Source organism: Triticum dicoccoides, chromosome 2B (assembly GCF_002162155.2).
Source record: "Triticum dicoccoides isolate Atlit2015 ecotype Zavitan chromosome 2B, WEW_v2.0, whole genome shotgun sequence".
Taxonomy (NCBI): Eukaryota; Viridiplantae; Streptophyta; class Magnoliopsida; order Poales; family Poaceae; genus Triticum; species Triticum dicoccoides.
This window is the reverse complement of record NC_041383.1, coordinates 760,764,106-760,791,899: the sequence shown is the minus strand read 5'-3', so window position 1 is coordinate 760,791,899 and position 27,794 is coordinate 760,764,106. Positions and strand designations below refer to the sequence as shown.

Here is a 27,794-nt window from a genome sequence, read left to right as displayed (position 1 = left end):
CAAGGTGGGGATAACTTGTGCATGTCAGTTTGATCCTGGATGAGCCAGAGCACCAAATCTCCTTCTTGAAAAGTCCTGGTCTTAACCCGGCGGCTATGATAACAACACAGATCTTGCTGGTAAATCGTCGAACGAGTTGCCGCAAGGTCACGCTCTTCATCCAACAGGTCAATAGCATCCTAACATGCTTTCTCGTTATCAGCTTCAACATAAGCAGCCACGCGGGGTGAGTCGTGACGTGGTTTCACGCGAAGATGGGCTTCGAGGGGCCCACCACCCACCAGCACACGAGCAAAGCCCCTGGCACGCCCTGGTGGGTGGTGGCCACCTCCTTCACCTTCTGGTCATCCCACGAAGCTTCTAGTGCCTCTTTTGTTCCAAAAAAATTGTCAAAAAGTTTTGTTGCATTTGGAGAAATTTTATTTCTGCACAAAAAACAACACCACAGTAGTTCTGCTGAAAACATCGTCAGTCCAGGTTAGTTCCATTCAAATCATACCAAAACCATATAGAATTGTTGTAAAGATGGCATGAATACTTCATAAATTATAGATATGTTGGAGACATATCAACGGCGTTGATGACCACGTGAGTAGACGACGTGGCGTGGAGGATGGAGATCTATTCATGCCTGCATGGGCCGAATTCGAGATGGCAGAGAATCACAATGAGGAACGGCCAGGAGATCGAGTCAACACCTTGGCGATGTCGAGCTTGAGCATCAAGCCGTGGACCTTGAGGTTATGGAGGAGGCGTGCGGTCTCCTGCATAAGCAAGAAGTTGTCGGCGAATGCTACGCCCGGCGATGAAGTCACTTTGGTTCACAGAGACCATTGGCCAAGATGTGGTGCGAGCTAGAGAAAGAGAGCTTTAGCGAACAACTTCGCAAGGGGGGCAATGAGGCTAATGGAGCAAAAGTCGAAGAGAGTCTCGTCATCAGCATGCTTGAGAAGCAATGTGATGAATGCCTCGTTAAGCTTCTAGAAACCTCATGCATTGAGTATAATTTCCTAAATGCATCACAGAAATTCTCCTTGATAATGTCTTGACAACTCCAGAGGAACTCAGAGGTGAAACCGTCCGGCCCCATCGCATTGCCGGTGAGGAGAGCTTTGATCGGCCCCCAAATCTTGGCCTCCGAAAACAGCTTTAGGGCCTTGATCAAAGGGGCCGATGTGTAGGACGTCCAATAGAAGAGAGAACTCATGCTTCCCCATTGACTCGAGTACGTCTGAGAAGTGGTCATAGGCAGCCTCGGCAAGGACCGTATTTATCATCGGCAAAATTTGAGACGCGGTCTAGGTCGGCATTGTCGGGGATGGAAGGGACGGGGAGGTAGATCCATCTGCAACGATGCCACGTGTCCTAACTCCGCCTTTCTGGACCAATACCATGGACACCCCTTAACACATGGCAAGATTTTGACATCGGGTCTCCTCCCGCTGGTTGATAAGATCGAGAAGAAGATCCCTACTCGGTGCTCTTCCATGCTCTCCCGTGGTGACCGGTTGGCCCTCATACGGCACATTCTTTGTGTGATGCGCCGATGCCCAACCACTTCCACATCACCATCGCACTCAACAAATCCATCCTCGCACGGGTCAACCAAGTATTTGTACATTCCTCTGGGACGGATGCAAGGAAGTTAAGGGCGGACAATGCAAGGCCTGCTGCTCGCGTGTCTACTACCCCATCCAGCTTGGTGGCCTTAGCTTTTGCGATGTCCACCGTGTTGAGCTCGCTCTATGCGCCAGATGTATTTGGCTCCAGCGCACTGACCCTCATGTCCCAGGAACCCTGCTTGTAGTCCACTATAAATTGTGCTTGTCTTACACACAAGAAGAGGAATTAAGAAATGTGTAAAATATATACCATGCATGTCATGGTGTGCATTTGGCTTGATATTGTCTATGCAGTTGGAGTTTGTTAGCAGGTTCATGACAAATCCATGTCGAGGTCACTAGGAAGCAGTGAAGTGGATACTCAGGTATCTCAAATAAACTTCTACATAATATGTACACTTTGGAAGTCGTGATCATGTATACATATTCAGATTATGTCGGTGATATCGATTGAAGAAAATCAACCTCTGGATCCCTTGTGACTTGTTTAAGGGTAGTAGTGTCATGGCAATCAAGATTACAATATTTTTTCTACATCAACCATAAAATTTGAATACATAGCCACAGTTGATGCTTCCAAATAAGTGTTGTGGATGAAAATAAAACTTCTTTCAAGAGTTAGGCATGAAGAAAGAGAAATGTGAATTTTTTTGCGACGGTCAAAGTGCTATCCATCTTGCCAAGCACTCAAGCTATCACTCTTGAACCAAGCACATTGTTGTGAGGTGTCATTGCATTCAATATGTTGTGAGTTCTAAGTTGATATAACTTGAGAAGATCCATGCCAACAAGAGCGGTCCGGATATGATGACCAAAGTATCTGCATCTGAGAAGCTGCATGCATGTTGCGAGGTAGCAGGCTTGACGGTGCATCCCTCTTGAGTCGGAGGGGAAGATTCATTAGGATATCCTTCTCGTCTGGGCTATGAGGAGATGACAATATGAAGATTTTAGGCTGCCCAATTGCCATGCCAAAACCGACTGCCCATTAGGATTGTGACCTAGGGTCAACTTGGTCTTTGCACAAGGAGAGAGGTAGAGGTTAATATGAATATGTATACATGATCACGAGGAGAGAAGATCCCTTTACTTGCTTACACTTTGGAAGTCGTGATCAAGATATCCTTCACTGGAGAAGAAAAAGAGAAAAACCAAGAGAGAGAAAAAAAGGAAGATTGTTGGAAGAGCTTGCAAGCAAGTAAAGGGATCTTCTCTCCAAGGTTGTGAAGAGCAGATCCACTGCCTTGCCTCCTTGAAGTTGTGATTCCATCATCTTTGGTGAGATTATTCCAATCCCTAGTTCTCAAGTCCCAAACCTTGTTGTCCTTGTTGTTGTCATCCAAGACCGGGAGATCTTAGTGTATGGGGCTTCTAGTGTTAACTAGATAAGATCTTATTGTATTCCACATTTGATTATAGTGGAAGAAGATTTGAGTAGTTCTGGCCCATGGTTTTCACCCCCAGCTGGGTGTTTTCACGTAAAAATATTGGTTTTCATCTATTTTATTTTTCTACTACTATTTTGTGTGGTTCTCTTGACACCAAACACTTTTGAGTTTGGACGTCTGAGGTGCATTATTGTGCTGGAGAAACTGCAAAGTGTTTAGTTTCGTCCTACAGTTCGGTAGACAGAATTTACTCATATATGTTGACCCATATTTTTCCTTACGTGACTGAGCAACGATGTGTAAATTAGTGCATAGAGGTGATTTCAAAGTTACTTTATTTACGTTGCAGTGTTTGAAGCCATCGTATAATGTGTGCCAATTTCCAACAATATCTTGTCATATGCTTGTAGACGTCGTTCACTTTAGTGTTTGGGGGTTGATCTTTCTCTTCTTTTATGAGCATATATTGTAAGCGAGTGTCCCAACATCGATCATTTGTACTGGATTTTTGTGGCTTTATTAATTTAATTAGAGCCAACCTTTTATTGTGCCTTTTCCATAAACATGAGGCAGAACAAATGTAGGATATGACTCTTGCTCTTGCAGACTACCAACATTTCCTTTTGGTGGCTTGTTAAGGCTTGTAAGAGCATCTACAACCGGACTGGACAAATTGACCCTCAAAAAGTTTGCGGGCACATACTCGTCATAGACGAGTCCGTGGATAGCGCCGGACGGCCTCTCATTTGCCCTCCCGTATGACGATACCCCTAATATCCAAATCGTCATATTCATGCAAAGCCATGCATGCCCATCATATAGCATCAATTTATCACAAATCGACAAAGCAAAATAAAAATTCAACACATGCAAAAATAAAATTCAACAAATCATACATAGATATGCAAATGAATCAAACACCCCCATTATTGTGCTTGTTGATCCTCTTCCTCATGTTGATCAATCACTTTTTGCCTTCCTCATCCAAGAGGCTACTGTCCTATAACATGATCCTCGACTCCTCCTTTTTTTTCTTGCAAGCCTCAACTTCTCTTTCTCTCTCTCAATTCCTTGCATTGTCGCTGCCTTTTCAAGCTCATACTTTTGCATATTCTCTTTCTTGTCCAAGTATATATTTCCCCTCTCAATGTTTTCAACTTCTCTTTCACCCTCTCCCGGTCAAACTCCATCATTTCCCTTTGCGCACCCAAGAATAGCTTGTACCTATCCTCTTCTCTTCTTTGGCAAAAAAATGCCAGTCCATGTGCGGACATTAACTTTACTTGTTGCGTCGTCAAGCAAAGCCCTCTTTGGCACGGTCGCTTTGTACGTCCACCCCTCCACTTTGCTCATCATCATCCAATCCAATAGATTGTGGAGGGCTTGAGCCATCGTTTTTTTTCATCTTCTTGGTGGTTTTCTTTTAAGCTCATCAAGGATGAGCTGTCACTTCGGTTTTCCATTCAATTTGAACCAACTATGGTTTTTCTTCATCTTCATGGTGGTTTTCTTTTGAGCTCGTCAAGGACGAGCTGTCACTTCGGTTTTCCATTCAATTTGAACCAACCGTGGAACAAAGTGAATGGCCTGCCTTCAGTTTGGTTATACAAAGTGGTTGCCAACCCCAACTAGCAAAACAAGAATCACTCAAAACAATGCAACAAACAAAGCTAGAAATACAAAGATCACATGTGAGGCAAGTCAAACTTACATGTCTATTGACTTTAATGCCACTTTATTGGCTGTACGAAGTGGTTGCCAAACCCAACTAGCAAAACAAGAATCACTCAATACAATGCAACAAACGAAGCTAGAAATACAAATGATAACATGTGAAGCAAGTCAAACTTGCATATCTATTGACTTTAATGCCACTTTGGTTCGGGCCAACCACTTGTGAATAGGAACCGCAAAAAATTGTTGACACTCCCTTGGGTGGTGGACCATTAAAAAAATAGATCCATGAGCACTAACACTCATAACAGATTTTATAGAAGGAGTCTACCCGGGTGAGATCACGGAAATTCGCTCCCGACAGGAGTCGCACCCCGGTTTGCAAGGATGCGCCACTGCGACCTTGCCACTGCCTAGTTCTCCAGATGGTGGACCATGTATGTTGAAGAGAGCCCTTGTTGTGGAGGACGGACGAGCACGGCGGTGCCGACGGGGAGCAAGGGTGGAGGAAGACGATGATTCGTTTGTTGCATTTTTGGATTGGCTTTACAGGGTCTGGTTGAATGGTGATTTGTACGGCCTCATCATTTCGGGGAGGGTTTAAGGGTCCGGCTGTAGATGATCTGATGGAGCTTAAACTGAATGACATGGAACGGAAGCATGTGCCCTTTGCTTTCAAATACAGTAACAAATGGAGACATATGACTATGTGAGACTACAAGCACCAGACATGGCAATTTCATTGATCACGCTACACTAAAATCAACTGAATCGACAAGAGTACAGCACAACATTAGAACAGAAGCAGCTCCGGTAGAACCTCAGCATCACTCATACTCATACAGGGGGCAGTCCACGCGATGCTGAGGGATTCAGACTAATATGTACACTAGGGAAAACTGCAGAGCACACACAAATTGCTCACTCACTGCCTCACTGGGTACGGCTCACCAAGCTCAAATGCACGGCAAGAACATCCCGGATCCTCTCCCCTTCCTTGTCATTCTCCCCCTCGAAGTCCTCAAACGCGTCGGCGCCGGCGTCCGCCGGAGCCGCCGCGTCGGGCATCGGCTCGCCGCACTTGATGAGAAAGTTGTGCAGCAGGCAGCCGGCGACCACGACGTACGGCAGCGCCTCCTGGCACTCGCCCTTCCAGCACTCCTCGAGCAGCTGCCACCGCGCGCGCACGCGGCCGAACGCGCTCCTCACCAGCCGCGCCCCCTGCGCGTGCACGTTGTTGAAGATGCGCTCCTTGGACGCACCGTCCGTGGCGCCGGCGTCCCTGTAGGGCGTGACGAGCCAGGGGAGCAGCGGGCAGCAGGCGGGCGCGAGGAAGTAGCGCGGCACGGAGCCGCCGATGAGCTCGCCGTGGGGCGCGTTGGCGAGCACGAGCGACTGCGAGGTGTAGAGCTTGGTCTGCGGGAGGACCTCCGGCGGCGCCTCGGCCGGGTCCCAGCCGACGGAGACGTCGAGGAAGCGGCCCTCGGCGTCGACCAGGGCCTGCGCGGTGACCGCGGCGCCCCCGAAGCGCGCGTAGCCGAGCGCGCCGCAGCAGTTGGGGAGGGAGAGCGCGCAGAAGCCCGGGACGGCGCGGGAGATGCGGTCGGGCGCGGCGAGGTCGAGCAGGGCGGCGAGGCGGTCGGCGACGGCGCGGCAGACCTCGTAGAAGGCTTGCGCCGCGGCGGCCGGGGAAGGGAGGCCGAAGCGGCGCGCCACGGCGCGGGCCGGGGCGGCGTGCGCGAGGCGGTAGAGCGCGGCGCCGAGCTTGTGGTCGGCCGGCAGCGCGAGGGAGGAGGATGCGGCGGCGGGGTCGGGGAGCGCGAGGGAGCGGAGGAGCGCGTAGAAGGCCGGGCGGGACATGCGGAAGGCGTCGCGCCAGGCGGAGTCCGGGAGCGCGGGGGAGGCGGAGACGAGGCGGAGGAACCAGGAGGAGGGCAGCGAGGGCGGCGGCGTGGGCGGGGAGAGCGAGAGCGAGGTGAGCGTGATGGTCTGGAGGTGGAGCGGGAGCAGCGCCAGGAGCCGCGACACGGCCCGCGCCGCGGCGAGCAGCAGCGGGTCGAGCGCCAGCGCCTGGGAGGGGCGGAGCAGCAGGTCCTTGTCCGACGCGAAGCGCAGCGCCAGGGAGACCGACGTGGCCAGCTGCGCCAGGAGCGCCGTCAGCTGCGGCGGCGGCGGGCGGGGGCGCGCCGTCGCCGCCGGCGACCGCGGCGCCAGGCGGGAGCGCTTGCGGCGGGCGGCGGCGGCGGCGACCATCGTTCGTCGGCGAGGAGGCGGGCGCGGTTTTGCGGGAGGGGCGGTGGGGCGCGGTTACTGGCGATGGCGACGTGTGAGCTGAGCTGAGCGGGAGTGGAGTGGAGTGGGTCACTGGAGACTGGGAGAGCGGGGCGGTGACCGGTGGGGTGGGTTTAAGACGGGCGGTGGGCTCCCCGGCTCTGGAGCCTCGGGCGTGGCGACGACATGGGCCTCCTATGCGATGGCATTTTTTGCAGGTCGGGTCGTGGTGGTGGTGGTGCGTGCCGGGTGCTGGTGCAGTTGAGGCAGCGGATGGTGGGGGCATTTCCTCCTCTTCATCGGGAGACCGGATTCTTGCTGCCACGTTGTCGTGTAGCACGCACCACGCGTGCGTGACTCTCGTCGTCGTCGTCGTAGCGGGTTTAGCGAGCGGATAAGGCGGGGTCAGCTTTGGGTCAGCCGGCCTTGCTGCGCCGCATCAGTGCTTATGCTTGGGCTGTGGGCCCAAACCTGAAGCGCCTCCCTACAATTACGAGGGGGTTCTCATTCCACAGCGCTATACCTCGCTTATTGCAAAGTGAAATTAGTTAAATATACGTTGAACATGTTTCTAAAACATGCAAATATATTTAAAGTGTTATAACTTATTGCAAATATATTTAAACATGTTTCTAAACCTGTGCTGCAAACAGAGAAGCGCCTCCCCAACAATTACAAGGGCAACTAAAAAAAATTACTTGGGAGTAAGTTCAGAGTGCTTTTGTCAGCAGGAGAAGTATCCACGAGAACTTCAAATTTGTGGGCAATACCGCACGACTGCTGCATCGTAGGAAAGTCCCGGTTGTGCTTATGAAGATTGACATCTCCAAAGCCTTTGATACTTTGTCCTGGGAATTCATTCTCAAATTGTTGATTCAGAGAGGTTTTGGACGAAGATGGTGCTGTTGGATCTGTGGCCTCATGTGCACTGCCTCATCCTCGGTGATGGTCAATGGTAAGACTTGTGATCCCTTTGCGTTGGCTAGTGGTGTAAGACAAGGCGATCCACTGTCACCGGCGCTCTTCATCCTGGCTATGGACACGCTTCAGGCTATGCTTCATTGGGCTACCAGGCACAATCTACTCTCGGACATGGGGCTTGGGAGCAACATGCCAAGGGCTTCTTTCTTCGCGGACGACGCGATCCTTTTCTTCAGACCTACGCCAAGCGATATGCAGGCCATTTCTGCTACTCTGAAGCTGTTTGGTGAAGCCAATGGACTTCGTATCAACCTACAAAAGAGCACCATTACTTGCATCAGGACAAGTGACACCATATCGGCGACGGTGGCACATCACTTTTCCTGCCAGCTGAAGCAATTTCCCATTCAATATTTGGGGCTCCCTCTATCAATTTTCAGATTACAGCGCCAACACATACTGCCCCTCATCGACAAATACTCCAGCAGGATGAAAGGATGGAAGCCAAGGATGCTTGCGCCTGCGGGACGGTTGGCACTTACGCAATCTGTGATGATGGCATTGCCCTTGCATTTTCTTTCAGTGCTGCCACTGCCAGCATGGGCTTTGGAAATCATCAACAGGAGGTGTAGGGGCTTCATTTGGAAAGGGGAAAATGAGATCAGTGGGGGTCATTGTCTTCTTCCTTCGGCGAGAGTGTGTATGCCGAAGGAGTGTGGCGACCTGGGCATCTTGAACTTGAAGTGGTTCCGCTCGGCTTTATGTTGCCGATGGCCCTGGCTGCGCTGGGACCCTGAGGAGCAACCATGGCGGATGTTGCCGGATGATTAGGAGGGTGATGTCACAGCTATCTTCAGTGCGGCCACGTCCGTCTGCTTGGGGGATGGAGAGCGGGCCAAGTTCTGGACGGATAATTGGTTACCGGAGGGCGGCTCCATTGTGACCATGGCCCCGACCCTCTTTTCTTTTGTCAAGAAGCCGAGCCGTACTGTCCGGGGTGCCCTTCAGAACCGTGGATGGGTCTGAGACATCTTAGGAGGAGTTTCAGTAGTAGCCATTGCACAATATCTCACTATTTGGGATATTACTCGGAATATCTCGTTGACGCCTGGTGTGCCGGATCGTCTATAATGGAAGCTGACTGGGGATCATCTCTTCTCTGTTAAGAGTGCTTACAGCATGTTTTTTGTTGCCTCGGTGTGCTTCGGATGCTACAGACTAATTTGGAAATCCAAAGCTCCTCCAAGATGCAAGTTTTTCATGTGGCTAGTGGTTCATCGCCGGTGCCTGACTGCGGACAACTTGGAGCAGAGGGGTTGGCCCTCAAACGGAAACTGCCCTCTGTGCCTTGTGACGGCGGAGGACTGCACTCACCTGTTCGTGCACTGCAGGTTCACACAGCAGGTTTGGCTATTGTTCAGAGATTGGACACGGGCGAATTTTTAGGTGCCGGACGATCATTTCATCAATACGGAAGACTGGTGGCTGCTGATAACCCGCAAGTATACAGGATAGTTGTAGTCTCTTTTGATAAGTAAGAGTGTCGAACCCAACGAGAAGCTAAAGGTAGAACAAATATTCTCTCAAGCCCTATCTGCCACTGATATGACTCTACGCACGCTTAGTGTTTGCTTTACCTAGAACAAGTATGAAACTAGAAGTACTTTGTAGGTGTTGTTGGATAGGTTTGCAAGATAATAAAGAACACGTAAATAAAAATTAGGGGCTGTTTAGATAAAGATGCAATAAAGTAAATATAGCGAGTGTGGAAAAGTGGTGGTAGGAGTTGTGAAATTGTCCCTAAGCAATTGACTATGTTACTAGACCGATAGCAAGTTTTATGTGGGAGAGGCATAAGCTAACATACTTTCTCTTCTTGGATCATATGCACTTATGATTGGAACTCTAGCAAGCATCCGCAACTACTAAAGATTCATTAAGGTAAAACCCAACCATAGCATTAAAGCATCAAGTCCCCTTTATCCCATACGCCACAACCCCCTTACTCGGGTTTATGCTTCTGCCACTCAAGCAACCCACTATAAGCGAATCATGAACATATTGCAACACCCTACAGCGGGAATCCCTCGCGCTTGCGCGACACGGAGGGCACAATAGGACAGCAACATAACCACAAGCAAATTAAACCAATCATAGCAATTCATCAATCACCGATAGACAACGAAAATCTACTCAGACATCATAGGATGGCAACACATCATTGGATAATAATATGAAGCATAAAGCACCATGTTCAAGTAGAGGGTACAGCGTGTTCCGGAAGAGTGGACCACTGGATATAGATGGGGGAAGGTGATGGAGATGTTGGTGAAGATGGCGGAGGTGTTGGTGAAGATCACGGTGATGATGATAGCCCCCGGCGGCGTTCCGACTGTTTGGGAACGTAGTAATTTCAAAATTTTCCTACGCACACGCAAGATCATGGTGATGCATAGCAACGAGAGGGAAGAGTGTTGTCTACATACCCTTGTAGACAGTAGAGGAAGCGTTAGCACAACGCGGTTGATGTAGTCGTACGTCTTCACGGCCCGACCGATCAAGCACCGAAACTACGGCACCTCCGAGTTCTAGCACACGTTCAGCTCGATGACATCCCTCGGACTCCGATCCATCCGAGTGTCAAGGGAGAGTCCCGTTAGCACGACGGCGTGGTGACGATCTTGATGTTCTACCGTCGCAGGGCTTCGCCTAAGCACCGCTACGATATTATCGAGGTGGACTATGGTGGAGGGGGGCACCGCACACGGCTAAGAGATCCAAGGGATCAATTGTTGTTGTGTCTAGAGGTGCCCCCCCGCCCCCGTATATAAAGGATCAAGGGGGAGGGGGCGGCCGGCCAGGAGGAGGCGCGCCAAGGAGGAGTCCTACTCCAACCGGGAGTAAGATCCCCCCCCCCCTTCCAAGTAGTAGGAGTAGGAGTCAAGGAAAGGGGGAAGAGAAGAGAAGGAAGGAGGGGGCGCAGCCCCTCCCCCTAGTCCAATTCGGACTAGGCCTTGGGGGGTGCCAGCCTCTCCTCTCTCTTTCCCCTAAAGCCCAATAAGGCCCATATACTCCCCGGCGAATTCCCGTAACTCTCCGGTACTCCGAAAAATACCCGAATCACTCGGGACCTTTTCGAACTCCGAATATAGTCGTCCAATATATCGATATTTACGCCTCGACCATTTCGAGACTCCTCGTCATGTCCCCGATCTCATCCGGGACTCCGAACTCTTTCAGTACATCAAAACTCATAAACTCATAATATAACTGTCATCGAAACCTTAAGCATGCGGACCCTATGGGTTCGAGAACAATGTAGACATGACCGAAACACGTTTCCGATCAATAACCAATAGCGGAACCTGGATGCTCATATTGGCTCCCACATATTCTACGAAGATCTTTATCGGTCAGACCGCATAACAACATATGTCGTTCTCTTTGTCATCGGTATGTTACTTGCCCGAGATTCGATCGTCGGTATCTCAATACCTAGTTCAATCTCGTTACCGGGAAGTCTCTTTACTCGTTCTGTAATACATCATCCCGCAACTAACTAATTAGTTGCAATGCTTGCAAGGCTTATAGTGATGTGCATTACCGAGTGGGCCCAGAGATACCTCTCCGACAATCGGAGTGACAAATCCTAATCTCGAAATACGCCAACCCAACATGAACCTTCGGAGACACCTGTAGAGCTCCTTTATAATCACCCAGTTACCTTGTGACGTTTGGTAGCACACAAAGTGTTCCTCCGGTAAACGGGAGTTTCATAATCTCATAGTCATAGGAACATGTATAAGTCATGAAGAAAGCAATAGCAACATACTAAACGATCAAGTGCTAAGCTAACGGAATGGGTCAAGTCAATCACATCATTCTCCTAATGATGTGATCCCGTTAATAAAATGATAACTCTTTTGTCCATGGCTAGGAAACATAACCATCTTTGATAAACGAGCTAGTCAAGTAGAGGCATACTAGTGACACTATGTTTGTCTATGTATTCACACATGTATTATGTTTCCGGTTAATACAACTCTAGCATGAATAATAAACATTTATCATGATATAAGGAAATAAATAATAACTCTATTATTGCCTCTAGGGCATATTTCCTTCACCGACGCCACCAGAAGCAAGGGGGAGAGAGCCCCCCTTCTTCTTCTTCTTCCTTGACCTTCTCCCTAGATGGGAGAAGGGTTTCCCCTCTGGTCCTTGGCTCCCATGGCTTCACAGGGGCGAGAGCCCCTCCGAGATTGGATCTATCTCTTTGTTTCTGCCCCTTCACCGTTTCTTTTATATCCGGAGATCTGTAACTTCGATTGGGGTGAATCTTTTGCCCAGATTTTTCTCATAAAATTAGCTTTCTTGCGGCAAAAGAAGAGCGTCAACCGCCTTACGGGTGGCCCAAGAGAGTGCCAGGTGCACCCAAGGGATGTTGGCGTGCCCCCCTATCTCCTGGCCACCTCGGGCACCGTCTCGCATTGATTCTTCCTCTGGAAAATCCCAAATATTTCAAAAATATTCTCCGTCCGTTTTTATCCCGTTTGGATTCCGTTTGATATGAGTTTCCTGCGAAACATAAAACATGCAACAAACAGGAACTGGCACTGGGCACTGGATCAATATGTTAGTCCCAAAAATAGTATAAAAAGTTGCCAAAAGTATATGAAAGTTGAATAATATTGGCATGGAACAATCAAAAATTATAGATACGACGGAGACATATCAGCATCCCCAAGCTTAATTCTTGCTCGTCCCCGAGTAGGTAAATGATAAAAAGATAATTTTTGATGTGGAATGCTACTTAGCATAATCTTGATCATATGTCTAATCATGGCATGAATATTAAGACACGAGTGATTCAAAGCAATAGTCTATCATTTGACATAAAAACAATAATACTTCAAGCATACCAACCATGCAATTATGTCTTATCAAATAACATAGCCAAAGAAAGCTTATCCCTACAAAATCATATAGTTTGGCTATGCTTAATTTTCGTCACACAAAATGCTCCCATCATGCACAACCCCGATGATGAGCCGAGCAATTGGTTCATACTTTTTAATGCGCTTCAGCTTTTTCAACTCTTACGCAATACATGAGCGCAAGCCATGGACATAGCACTATATGTGGTATATGGTGGTGGTTGTTGAGGGAGTCCTGGATAAGGGGGTATCCGGACAGCCGGACTATATACTTTGGCCGGATTGTTGGACTATGAAGATACAAGATTGAAGACTTCGTCCCATGTCTGGATGGGACTCTCCTTTGCGTGGAAGGCAAGCTTGGCGATCCGGATAATAGATCTCTTTCTTTGTAACCGACTCTGTGTAACCCTAGCCCCCTCCGGTGTCTATATAAATCGGAGGGTTTAGTCCGTAGGACACAACAATCATACCATAGGCTAGCTTCTAGGGTTTAGCCTCTACGATCTCGTGGTAGATCAACTCTTGTAATACTCATATCATCAAGATCAATCAAGCAGGAAGTAGGGTATTACCTCCATCGAGAGGGCCCGAACCTGGGTAAACATCGTGTCCCCAGCCTCCTGTTACCATTAGCCTTAGACGCACAGTTCGGGACCCCCTACCCAAGATCCGCCGGTTTTGACACCGACATTGGTGCTTTCATTGAGAGTTCCTCTGTGTCGTCGTTGTAAGGCTCGATGGCTTCTCCAACCTTCAACAACACCGTCCGGGGTGAGGCCTTCCTCCCCGGACAGATCTTCGTGTTCGGTGGCTTCGTACTGCGGGCCAACTCGCTTGGCCATCTGGAGCAGATCGACAGCTACGCCCCTGGCCATCAGGTTAGGTTTGGGAACCTAAATTGCTTTGCCGACATCCGCGGAGACTTGATCTTCGACGGATTCAAGCCATGTCAGGAGCGCCGAACGATCACGATGTGCATGACTTAGATCTGTCGTCGGACAGTATTCGGGATATCGCGCCTGCTACCACTCCGGACTTCGATCCAGAGCAGATCATGCCATCCGAGGACGGGGGGGGGGGGGTGGACCCCGCCACGGAGGTCACACACTCATCAGCGTTAGAGCCGAACATAGATTCCACTCAGAAGGAAATCTCTATCACCGGACCCCGGACTTGTCTCTGGCCACAGGTTCCGGACCGCGCGCATCCGTGCCCGTTGCAACTGATCAGGCACCAATCATGGAATTCACCGCTGCAGATATCTTTCAGCACTCCCCCTTTGGCGATGTGCTAAATTCGTTAAAGTCTCTCTCTTTATCAGGAGACTCTTGGTCGAACTATGCCCGGCTCGTGTGGGACACGGATGATGAAGAAAATTGCAACCCACCCACCACCCACTTTATAGCCACTATCGACGACCTAACAAACATGTTGGAATTCGACTCCGACAACATCGATGGTATGGACGTCGATGTAGGGACAATCTGGAACCACTGCCCACAGGGCGCTGGACTGCCACTTCATCATATGACGTCTACATGGTGGATGCGCATAAAGAAGACAGTGGTGACAAAAAGGACACAACGGAGGACAAACCCCCCGGACAAAAATCAAAACAACGATGAAGGCGCCGCTCTAAGTCCAGTCACAGTAAAAATAGCGATAACAACGTAAAAAGGATGACACTCCGGTTGACTCCAAAGGAAACAACAACCATAGGGACCCAACGATGGAGCAGCATAAGCCAGGTCGTGCCGAACACAGCCCGGAGCAGACGCCCGACCACGGCGATCCCGAGGGCCGAAATCAGCAAACTGCCCCCAGAGAGGAGGATAGTCCGGTTGACGATGCATTCATCATCCCGGAAAGACGCTTGGAACAAGATGACCTCCGCAGAAGGCTTATGTCCACAACGAGGAGATTAAATAAGCAGAAATAGAGGCTTAACGCCGCGCAGGATACGCTCAACCGAAGATGGAAGAAAGTGCTAGACACTGAAGAAAGATATGGCGACGATCGCCACACAAAGAGCTGCCCAAAGCGCAAGCTGCTGCCGAAATTCGACAATGAGGCTGCAGAGCCCATTCCGCCAAAGAACAATATAGCCAATCGGCCGGACCAACCACTTAATGGTCGCAATAGAGCAGCCACTGACGCCGCACACGATTTACATGAGCTCCTGGACAAAAAGGCTGGTGCGATCAGGTCCGTCTATGGATCCAGAGGGCGCGCTCCGGCACAGGAGTATGGTCACCAAAATGATCACACTGATCAAATACCAGTTCGGAATCAAACCCGGATGCAACAACCGTCGAAAGCATGCCACGACATGTCCAGGTACAGAGGGGCCGCGCACCCCCTGTGTTTCACCGACGAGGTGCTGGACCACGAATTTCCACAGGGGTTCAAACCCGTGAACATAGAGGCATACGACGGAACAACATACCCTGGGGTCTGGATTCAGGATTTTATCCTTCACATACACATGGCCCGTGGGGACGACCTCCACGCCATGAAATACCTTCCCCTCAAGTTGAAAGGGACAGCTCGGCACTGGTTGAAAAGCATCCCCGAAAATTCAATTGGAAGTTGGGAGGAACTTGAGGACGCTTTCAGGGCCAATTTCCAAGGGACCTATGTCCGACCTCCAGATGCGGACAATTTAAGTCACATAATACAACAGCCCGGAGAGTCAGCCCGCAAGCTTCGGAACAGATTTCTCACTAAGAAGAACCAAATCGTCGACTGTCCGGATGCCGAAGCCCTAGCGGCCTTTAAACACAGTATCCGGGACAAGTGGCTAGCCAGGCACCTCGGCCAAGAAAAACCAAGGACGATGACGGCCTTAACAAGCCTTATGACCAGCTTTTGTGCGGGCGAGGACAACTAGTTGGCCCGTAGAAGCACCAGCGACCCGGGCACATCCGAAATTCGAGATGGCAATGGGAAGCCACGACGCAACAAGAATAAGCGTCGAAGTAATGAAGATAGTCCGGACAACACGGCGGTCAACGCCGGATTCAGGGGCTCGCGACCCGGTCAAAGAAAGAAGCTATTTAAAGGTAGCAAAAAGGACCGTCCGGCCTAAATAAAGTCCTGGACAGACTGTGCCAAATCCATGGCACCCCGGAAAAACCTGCAAATCATACTCACAGAGAGTGTTGGGTCTTCAAGCAGGCCGGCAAGTTAAACGCCGAACACAAGGGAAGGGAAACACCAAGCGAAGACGAGGATGAGCCTCGCCAGCCAAACACTGGGGAACAAAAAAAATTCCCGCCAGAAGTTAAAACAGTAAACATGGTCCACGCAACCCACATGGAGTTCGTTGCCCCCAAATTCAACCCATGGGCGGCCTGCCCGATCACTTTTGATCACAGGGACCACCCGGCCAGTATCCAGCACGGAAGATCGGCTGCCTTGGCGCTCGACCCAATAATTGATGGATACCATCTCACTCGAGTCCTAATGGATGGCGGCAGTAGTCTTAATCTGATAAATCAGGACACCATCCGCAAGATGGGGATAGACCCATCCAGAATAAGCCAGTAACACCACCTTTAACGCGGTGATACCAGGCGTTGAGGCCCGCTGCCGGGGCTCCCTCGTATTAGAAGTAACATTGGGCTCTCCTAACAACTTCACAAGCAAGGAATTACTCTTTGATATTGCTCCCTTTAGCAGCAGTTATCATGCATTACTCGGAAGAACGGCCTTCGCTTGCTTTAACGCAATACCGAACTACGCGTGCCTTAAACTTAAGATGCCCGGTCCATGTGGCATCATAATAGTTAGTGGAAACACAGAGCAGTATGCGGCAACTCCTGTAGTTGTACACTAAGCAGCCTCTCCCACCAGAACGCATGATCGGTCGTTAAGACCACGGACACGTCTAGACGAGTCTGGTGCACCACCATCAACAACAGCCCGGACAAACCCTGGTTGGGTGCTATACATACATCCCCATAAATGGTACTAGGGGCTACACATAAGCCCACAATCCGGCTTGCCTTATCAATAGGCCAATATCTCATATTTCTAATATCCATTGAGAATAACCAACTTCCCGCACGCTTACTCCTCTATATGAGTTTTCGTTTTTACAGACACTACTCGTGCGACACCCTTCCAGGATACGGCACAACGAAGACAAAGGCGCAGACGTGCAGCAGGGCCTGGCTCAAAGGTTTCTCTTTAGATTAAGCCCCCGTGTAAACCTTCTTTACTGTCTTTTGTTGATTGACATCCCATGGGTATTCCATACACCCACAAGGGACACTGGCATTATAGTCTTTTCGCCACGACAGATCAATGCACGTACTTGGAAATACAGGGTCAAGGGCGTTACTCAGCCCAGTATTTGTTATAAAGTCCAAATACCTTCGGGAGTGTTCGGCGTCGCGAGTTTGGCCTTATATGCATCAGCTCCGAATCATGTCTTTGGTCAAATGTTGGGTTAGCCCGGCTCCTGGGTTTGCTGCCTTACGTTCCGTTCTATCAGCTAAGGCGGCCAAAGGAGAACTACTACAATTGTGCCCTGGTTATTCCGGATGAGCACCTCAGTAGAGAAAGCCGAAAACTGACTGTCATGATACAACAAGAGACTGGTCAACCACTCGAGGACTCATCGGAATCTATAGGATTCCTCCGCATCAACGAAGGAGCGGTTTCCCGGTCAAGTACGTACGCGCACCGTATCTGGATGCATGCGGAAGTACCAGGGGCTACATAGTAGCCCCACCTTTCAACTCCTATGGATAAGTGAAAGTGTTACAGCTATATAGTCCGGTTGCCTAGTTCGACGTGCGATCACCTCCTTAATGGACCAAGACGTTGTATCAAGTGTGTTTACGCATATTTTTTTGAACACCCCCGCATTATATGCGTGGGGGCTAAAGCCAACGACTGCTAACTTTCATGTTATATGCATACATAAATAGCCACACAGGAGACATTATAATACTTTCAGGCAAAAGTATAAAAACAGCCTCTATAATTAACACATAATTGTTTACAATCAATAGACTTGTCACTCGAACATGACATTCTTCGAGCACTGAGCCTCTATTCTACGGGCACCTTTTATGACCTGCTCAAAATAGTGCTCGGCTGGGTCTTGGCTTCCTGCCGGACCCTGGGTTGCAATGTTGGTGGCCTCCATATCCGCCCAATATGACTTAACACGGGCAAGAGCCATCCGCGCACCCTCTATGCACGCCGACCTCTTCACGGCATCGATTTGTGATCTGGCGCCAAATAGTTGCTGCACTAAACCAAAGTAACTGTCCGGCCTCGGTCCTTTCGGCCATAGATGGTCTATTGCAGACCTCACTGCAAGACCGGACAACCTATGGAGCTCGGCTATAGTGGCCATCTTCCCACTTAATGGCAATGAGCGCGTTGGAGCGCTAAATTGCGACCAGAAAAGCCTTTTCTATTTCATTATCTTTATGATCCTTGAATAACTTGGTCGCATCAGCCATACTCTTCGCCAAGTCCGCATACTCATCTGCAGTGCTCCAAAGTTGATCCAAAGGAGCATACTTTGGATCTAAGAACTTCATCCGCAACAAATAGGGGTTTCCAGCTGCGATTTCTCCGGCTTGTCGAAGTTCCTCCTGCGCGTCTCTAATGTCAGAGCGCATCTCCTTAGCCGAATCCAGTGCCTTCTTCAAGCCAGCTGGCTTTGCCTGATTCTCCTTCTCGAGAAGCTCATACCGGCCGGCGGCGTCCCTCAGCTCCACAGCCATCTCGGCTATCTTTTCTTTGCTTCAGAGATGAGCAGCCTATTCGGCTCTCAAGTCTTCGGCTGCCTTTAGGGCAGCCGCATTGCTAACCCGGGCTTGTTCCTTGGCTAGGGCTGAAGGAAATATGCCCTAGAGGCAATAATAAAGTTATTATTTATTTCCTCATATCATGATAAATGTTTATTATTCATGCTAGAATTGTATTAACCGGAAACATGATACATGTGTGAATACATAGACAAACATAAAGTCACTAGTATGCCTCTACTTGACTAGCTCATTAATCAAAGATGGTTATGTTTCCTAACCATAGACATGTGTTGTCATTTGATTAATGGGATCACATCATTAGGATAATGATGTGATTGACATGACCCATTCCGTTAGCCTAGCACTTGATCGTTTAGTATATTGCTATTGCTTTCTTCATGACTTATACAAAGTTCCTGCAACTATGAGATTGTGCAACTCCCGTTTACCGGAAGAACACTTTGTGTGCTACCAAACGTCACAACGTAATTGGGTGATTATAAAGGTGCTCTACAGGTGTTTCCGAAGGTACATGTTGGGTTGGCATAATTCGAGATTAGGTTTTGTCACTCCGATTGTCGGAGAGGTATCTGTGGGCCCTCTCGGTAATATTCATCACCTAAGCCTTGCAAGCATTGTAACTAATGAGTTAGTTATAAGATGATGTGTTACAGAACGAGTAAAGAGACTTGCCGGTAACGAGATTGAACTAGGTATTGGATACGGACGATCAAATCTCGGGCAAGTAACATACCGATGACAAAGGGAACAACGTATGTTGTTATGCGGTTTGACCGATAAAGATCTTCGTAGAATATGTAGGAACCAATATGGGCATCCAGGTCCCGCTATTGGTTATTGACCGAGAATGGTTCTAGGTCATGTCTACATAGTTCTCGAACCCGTAGGGTCCGCACGCTTAACGTTACGATGACAGTTTTATTATGAGTTTATAAGTTTTGATGTACCGAAGTTTGTTCAGAGTCTCGGATGTGATCACGGACATGACGAGGAGTCTCGAAATGGTTGAACATAAAGATTGATATATTGGAAGCCTATGTTTGGACATCGGAAAGGTTCCGGGTGAAATCGGGATTTTACCGGAACACCGGGGGGTTACCGGAACCCTCCCGGGGGTTAATGGGCCTTAGTGGGCCATGAGAGAGAAGAGGAGGGCCGGCCAGGGCAGGCCGCGCGCCCCCTCCCCCCTAGTCCGAATAGGACAAGGAAGGGGGGCGGCGCCCCCCTTTCCTCTTTCCCCTCCCCCCTTTCCTTCTCCACCAAGGCAAGAGGGGGGAGTCCTACTCCCGGTGGGAGTAGGACTCCTCCAGGCGCGCCCCAAGGGGGCCGGCCGCACCCCCCCTCCCTCCTTTATATACGGGGGCAGGGGGCACCCCATAGACACACAAGTTGATCTACGGATCGTTCCTTAGCCGTGTGCGGTGCCCCCCTCCACCATATTCCACCTCGGTCATATCGTCGCGAAGTTTAGGCGAAGCCCTGCACTGGTAGAACATCATCATCGTCACCACGTCGTCGTGCTGACGGAACTCATCCCCGAAGCTTTGCTGGATCGGAGCCCGGGGATCGTCATCGAGCTGAACGTGTGCTGAACTCGGAGGTGCCGTACGTTCGGTGCTTGGATCGGTCAGATTGTGAAGACGTACGACTACATCAACTGCGTTGTCATAACGCTTCCGCTTATGGTCTACGAGGGTACGTGGACGGACACTCTTCCTCTCGTTGCTATGTCATCACCATGATCTTGCGTGTGCGTAGGAATTTTTTTGAAATTACTACGTTACCCAACAGTGGCATCCGAGCCTAGGTTTTATGCGTTGATGTTATATGCACGAGTAGAACACAAGTGAGTTGTGGGCGATACAAGTCATACTTCTTACCAGCATGTCATACTTTGGTTCGGCGGTATTGTGAGATGAAGCGGCCCGGACCGACATTACGCGTACGCTTACGCGAGACTGGTTTCACCGTTACGAGCACTCGTGCTTAAAGGTGGCTGGCGGGTGTCTGTCTCTCTCACTTTAGCTGAATCGAGTGTGGCTACGCCCGGTCCTTGCGAAGGTTAAAACAGCACCAACTTGACAAACTATCGTTGTGGTATTTGATGCGTAGGTAAGAACGGTTCTTGCTCAGCCCGTAGCAGCCACGTAAAATTTGCAACAACAAAGTAGGACGTCTAACTTGTTTTTGCAGGGCATGTTGTGATGTGATATGGTCAAGACGTGATACTTTTTTTGTTGTATGAGATGATCATGTTTTGTAACCGAAGTTATCGGCAACTGGCAGGAGCCATATGGTTGTCGCTTTATTGTATGAAATGCAAACGCCCTGTAATTGCTTTACTTTATCACTAAGCGGTAGCGATAGTCGTAGAAGCAGTAGATGGCGTAACGACAACGATGCTACGATGGAGATCAAGGTGTCGCGCCAGTGACGATGGTGATCACGACGGTGCTTCGGAGATGGAGATCACAAGCACAAGATGATGATGGCCATATCATATCACTTATATTGATTGCATGTGATGTTTATCCTTTATGCATCTTATCTTGCTTTGATTGACGGTAGCATTTTAAGATGATCTCTCACTAAAATTATCAAGAAGTGTTCTCCCTGAGTATGCACCGTTGCCAAAGTTCGTCGTGCCCAGACACCACGTGATGATCGGGTGTGATAAGCTCTACGTCCATCTACAACGGGTGCAAGACAGTTTTGCACACGCGGAATACTCAGGTTAAACTTGACGAGCCTAGCATATGCAGATATGGCCTCGGAACACGGAGACCGAAAGGTCGAGCGTGAATCATATAGTAGATATGATCAACATAGTGATGTTCACCATTGAAAACTACTCCATCTCACGTGATGATCGGTTATGGTTTAGTTGATTTGGATCACGTGATCACTTAGATGACTAGAGAGATGTCTGTCTTAGTGGGAGTTCTTAAGTAATATGATTAATTGAACTTAAATTTATCATGAACTTAGTACCTCATAGTATTTTGCTTGTCTATGTTTGTTTGTAGATAGATGGCTCGTGCTGTTGTTCCGTTGAATTTTAATGCGCTCCTTGAGAAAGCAAAGTTGAAAGATGATGGTAGCAATTACACGGACTGGGTCCATAACCTGAGGATTATCCTCATTGCTGCACAGAAAACTTACGTCCTGGAAGCACCGCTGGGTGCCAGGCCTGCTGTTGATGCAACTGACGACGTTAAGAACGTCTGGCAGAGCAAAGCTGATGACTACTCTATAGTTCAGTGTGCCATGCTTTACGACTTAGAACCGGGTCTTCAATGACGTTTTGAACGTCATGGAGCATATGAGATGTTCCAGGAGTTGAAGTTAATATTTCAAGCAAATGCCCGGATTGAGAGATATGAAGTCTCCAATAAGTTCTACAGCTGCAAGATGGAGGAGAATAGTTCTGTCAGTGAGCATATACTCAAAATGTCTGGGTATAATAATCACTTGATTCAACTGGGAGTTAATCTTCCAGATGATAGCGTCATTGACAGAATTCTCTAATCACTGCCACCAAGCTACAAGAGCTTTGTGATGAACTATAATATGCAAGGGATGAACAAGACTATTCCCGAGCTCTTCGCAATGCTAAAAGCTGCGGAGGTAGAAATCAAGAAGGAGCATCAAGTGTTGATGGTCAACAAGACCACTAGTTTCAAGAAAAAGGGCAAAGGGAAGAAGAAGGGGAACTTCAAGAAGAACAGCAAGCAAGTTGCTGCTCAAGAGAAGAAACCCAAGTCTGGACCTAAGCCTGAAACTGAGTGCTTCTACTGCAAGCAGACTGGTCACTCGAAGCGGAACTGCCCCAAGTATTTGGTGGATAAGAAGGATGGCAAAGTGAACAAGGGTATATTTGATATACAGGTTATTGATATGTCCCTTACTAGTGTTTATAGTAACCCCTGAGTATTTGATACTTGTTCGGTTGCTAAGATTAGTAACTCGAAACAGGAGTTACATAATAAACAGAGACTAGTTGAGGGGAAGTGACGATGAGTGTTGGAAATAGTTCCAAGATTGATATGATCATCATCACACACTCCCTATATTTTCGAGATTAGTGTTAAACCTAAATAAATGTTATTTAGCGTTTGCGTTTAGCATGAATATGATTTGATCATGTTTATTGTGATACAGTTATTCATCTGAAGTTAAAGAATAATTGTTATTCTGTTTACATGAATAAGACCTTCGATGGTTATACACCCAATGAACATAGTTTGTTGGATCTCGATTATAGTGATACACATATTCACAATATTGATGCCAAAAGATGCAAAGTTAATAATGATAGTGCAACTTATTTGTGGCACTGCCATTTGGGTCATATCGGTGTAAAGCGCATGAAGAAACTCCATAAAGATGGATTTTTGGAATCACTTGGTTATGAATCATTTGATGCTTGAGAACCGTGCCTTTTGGGCAAGATGACTAAAACTCCGTTCTCCGGAACAATGGAACAAGCTACTGAATTATTGGAAATAATACATACCGATGTGTGCGATCCAATGAGTGTTGATGCTCGTGGAAAGTATCGTTATTTTCTGACCTTCACAAAATGATTTGAGCATATATGGGTATATCTACTTGATGAAACATAAGTCTGAAATAATTGAAAGGTTCAAAGAATTTCAGAGTGAAGTGGAAAAATCATCGAAACAAGAAAATAAAGTTTCTACGATCTGATCGCGGAGACGAATATTTGAGTTACGAGTTTGGTCTTCAACTAAAACAATGTGGAATAGTTTCACAGCTCATGCCACCTGGAACACCACAACGTTATGGTGTGTCCGAACGTCGTAACCGCACTTTATTGGATATGGTGCGATCTATGATGTGTCTTACTGATTTACCGCTATCGTTTTGGGGTTATGCTTTAGAGACGGTCGCATTCACGTTAAATAGGGCACCATCAAAATCCGTTGATACGACGCCTTATGAACCGTGGTTTGGCAAGAAACCAAAGTTGTCGTTTCTTAAAGTTTGGGGCTGTGATGCTTATGTGAAGAAACTTCAACCAGATAAGCTCGAACCTAAATCGTAGAAATGTGTCTTCATAGGATACCCAAAAGAGACTGTTGGGTACACCTTCTATCACAGATCCGAAGGCAAGACATTCGTTGCTAAGAATGGATCCTTTCTAGAGAAGGAGTTTCTCTCGAAAGAAGTGAGTGGGAGGAAAGTAGAAATTTATGAGATAACTGTATCTACTCCCTTATTGGAAAGTAGTTCATCATGAGAACCGGTTCCTGTGACAACTACACCAATTAGTGAGAAAGCTAATGATAATGATCATGAAACTTCAGATCAAGTTTCTACTGAACCTCGTAGGTCTACCAGAGTAAGATCCGCACCAGAGTGGTACGGTAATCCTATTCTGGAAGTCATGTTACTTGACCATGATGAACCTACGAACTATGAGTAAGCGATGATGAGCCCGGATTCCGCAAAATGGCTAGAAGCCATGGAATCTGAGATGGGATCCATGTATGAAAACAAAGTATGGACTTTGGTTGACTTGCCCGATGATCGGCAAGCCATTGAGAATAAATGGATCTTTAAGAAGAAGACTGACGCTGATGGTAATATAACTGTCTATAAAGCTCGACTTGTTGCAAAAGGTTTTCGACAAGTTCAAGGGGTTGACTACGATGAGACTTTCTCACCAGTAGCGATGCTTAAGTCCGTCCTAATCATGTTAGCTATTGCTGCATTTCATGATTATGAAATTTGGCAAATGGATGTCAAGACTGCATTCTTGAATGAATTTCTAGAAGAAGAGTTGTATATGATGCAGCCGGAAGGTTTTGTTGATCCAAAAGGTGCTGACAAAGTGTGCAAGCTCCAGCGTTCCATTTATGGACTGGTGCAAGCATCTCGGAGTTGGAATAAACGCTTTGATAGTGTGATCAAAGCATATGGTTTTATACAGACTTTTGGAGAAGCCTGTATTTACAAGAAAGTGAGTGAGAGCTCTATAGCATTTCTAATTTTATATGTAGATGACATATTATTAATTGGAAATGATATAGAATTTCTGGATAGCATAAAAGAATACTTGAATAAAAGTTTTTCAATGAAAGACCTCGGTGAAGCTGCTTACATATTGGGTATCAAGATCTATAGAGATAGATCAAGACGCTTAATAGGACTTTCACAAAGCACATACCTTGACAAAATTTTGAAAAAGTTCAAAATGGATCAGGCAAAGAAAGGATTCTTTCCTGTGCTACAAGGTGTGAAGTTGAGTCAAACTCAATGCCCGACCACAGCAGAAGATAGAGAGAAAATGAAAAATGTTCCCTATGCTTCAGCCATAGGCTCTATCATGTATGCAATGTTGTGTACCAGACCTGACGTATGCTTAGCAATAAGCTTGGCAGGAAGGTACCAAAGTAATCCAGGAGTGGATCACTGGACAGCGGTCAAGAACATCCTGAAATACCTGAAAAGGACTAAGGATATGTTTCTCATATATGGAGGTGACAAAGAGCTAGTCGTAAACGGTTACGTCGATGCAAGCTTTGACACTGATCCGGACGATTCTAAATCGCAAACCGGATACGTGTTTTTATTAAACGGTGGAGCTGTAAGTTGGTGCAGTTCTAAACAAAGCGTCGTAGCGGGATCTACATGTGAAGCGAAGTACATAGCTGCTTCGGAAGCAGCAAATGAAGGAGTCTGGATAAAGGAGTTCATTTCCGATCTAGGTGTCATACCTAGTGCATCGGGACCAATGAAGATCTTCTGTGACAATACTGGTGCAATTGCCTTGGCAAAGGAATCCAGATTTCACAAGAGGACCAAGCACATCAAGAGACGCTTCAAATTCCATTCGGGACCAAGTCCAAGTGGGAGACATAGAGATTTGCAAGATACATACGGATCTGAATGTTGCAGACCCGTTGACTAAGCCTCTCTCACAAGCAAAACATGATCAGCACCAAGACTCCATGGGTGTTAGAATCATTACTATGTAATCTAGATTATTGACTCTAGTGCAAGTGGGAGACTGAAGGAAATATGCCCTAGAGGCAATAATAAAGTTATTATTTATTTCCTCATATCATGATAAATGTTTATTATTCATGCTAGAATTGTATTAACCGGAAACATGATACATGTGTGAATACATAGACAAACATAAAGTCACTAGTATGCCTCTACTTGACTAGCTCATTAATCAAAGATGGTTATGTTTCCTAACCATAGACATGTGTTGTCATTTGATTAATGGGATAACATCATTAGGATAATGATGTGATTGACATGACCCATTCCGTTAGCCTAGCACTTGATCGTTTAGTATATTGCTATTGCTTTCTTCATGACTTATACAAAGTTCCTGCAACTATGAGATTGTGCAACTCCCGTTTACCGAAAGAACACTTTGTGTGCTACCAAACGTCACAACGTAATTGGGTGATTATAAAGGTGCTCTATAGGTGTTTCCGAAGGTACATGTTGGGTTGGCATAATTCGAGATTAGGTTTTGTCACTCCGATTGTCAGAGAGGTATCTGTGGGCCCTCTCGATAATATTCATCACCTAAGCCTTGCAAGCATTGTAACTAATGAGTTAGTTATAAGATGATGTGTTACAGAACGAGTAAAGAGACTTTCCGGTAACGAGATTGAACTAGGTATTGGATACCGACGATCAAATCTCGGGCAAGTAACATACCGATGACAAAGGGAACAACGTATGTTGTTATGCGGTTTGACCGATAAAGATCTTCGTAGAATATGTAGGAACCAATATGGGCATCCAGGTCCCGCTATTGGTTATTGACCGAGAATGGTTCTAGGTCATGTCTACATAGTTCTCGAACCCGTAGGGTCCGCACGCTTAACGTTACGATGACAGTTTTATTATGAGTTTATAAGTTTTGATGAACTGAAGTTTGTTCGGAGTCCCGGATGTGATCACGGACATGACGAGGAGTCTCGAAATGGTTGAGACATAAAGATTGATATATTGGAAGCCTATGTTTGGACATCGGAAAGGTTCCGGGTGAAATCGGGATTTTACCGGAACACCGGGGGGTTACCGGAACCCTCCCGGGGGTTAATGGGCCTTAGTGGGCCATGAGGGAGAAGAGGAGGGCCGGCTAGGGCAGGCCACGCGCCCCCTCCCCCCATAGTCCGAATAGGACAAGGAAGGGGGGGCGGCGCCCCCCTTTCCTCTTTCCCCTCCCCCCTTTCCTTCTCCACCAAGGCAAGAGGGGGGAGTCCTACTCCCGGTGGGAGTAGGACTCCTCCAGGCGCGCCCCAAGGGGGCCGGCCGCACTTCCCCCTCCCTCCTTTATATACGGGGGCAGGGGGCACCCCATAGACACACAAGTTGATCTACGGATCGTTCCTTAGCCGTGTGCGGTGCCCCCCTCCACCATATTCCACCTCGGTCATATCGTCGCGGAGTTTAGGCGAAGCCCTGCGCCGGTAGAACATCATCATCGTCACCACGCCGTCGTGCTGATGGAACTCATCCCCGAAGCTTTGCTGGATCGGAGCCCAGGGATCGTCATCGAGCTGAACGTGTGCTGAACTCGGAGGTGCCGTACGTTCGGTGCTTGGATCGGTCGGATCGTGAAGATGTACGACTACATCAACCGCGTTGTCATAACGCTTCCGCTTACGGTCTACGAGGGTACATGGACGGACACTCTCCCCTCTCGTTGCTATGTCATCACCATGATCTTGCGTGTGCGTAGGAATTTTTTTGAAATTACTACGTTACCCAACAAGGGCAAGTTCTGCCCTCAGGGCCTCAATGCCAGCAGCTCCGCCTGGAGCCACATCACATCATATTAATATTACAACCTTCTTACAATTTCCTAAACAAATAAGGAAATACGAGCGCATACTCTGCGACTCGTCGAATTGCTTGTTTACAAGCGTGACGTCGGCATCCACCACGTCAATCTGTCGCCTCAATTTGGTGAATTCGGCGGTCTGGTCTACCGCCGGACCCTTAGCAACCTGCACATAAATATAGTGCGGCCATTACCTGGGAGTGTGATCCTCCGTTTGCCGCCATGGGCTGGCAATACTATCTATACAGAGCACATCTATTACGTGCGATGCAACCAAAAATTACGTATTTCGTTGCTTACCTCAAAGCCTTTGAGCAAGCTTCTAAAAGCTTCATTTAACCCGC

At 47.9% G+C, this 27,794-nt stretch overlaps 1 protein-coding gene across 1 annotated transcript; it reads right to left on the bottom strand.

Annotated features, from left to right (window-relative positions):
• Nucleotides 1-5,397: 5,397 nt before the first annotated feature.
• Nucleotides 5,398-6,937, bottom strand: LOC119361344 (protein ANTAGONIST OF LIKE HETEROCHROMATIN PROTEIN 1-like). The gene has a single exon (XM_037626599.1). It carries the CDS (start codon nucleotides 6,935-6,937, stop codon nucleotides 5,618-5,620), a length of 1,320 nt encoding a protein of 439 aa, XP_037482496.1. The 3' UTR covers nucleotides 5,398-5,617.
• Nucleotides 6,938-27,794: the final 20,857 nt, after the last annotated feature.

Bases quoted from the DNA above. Each gene is read 5' to 3' on its own strand.
- LOC119361344 (XM_037626599.1), bottom strand. From the start codon at position 6,937: ATGGTCGCCGCCGCCGCCGCCCGCCGCAAGCGCTCCCGCCTGGCGCCG.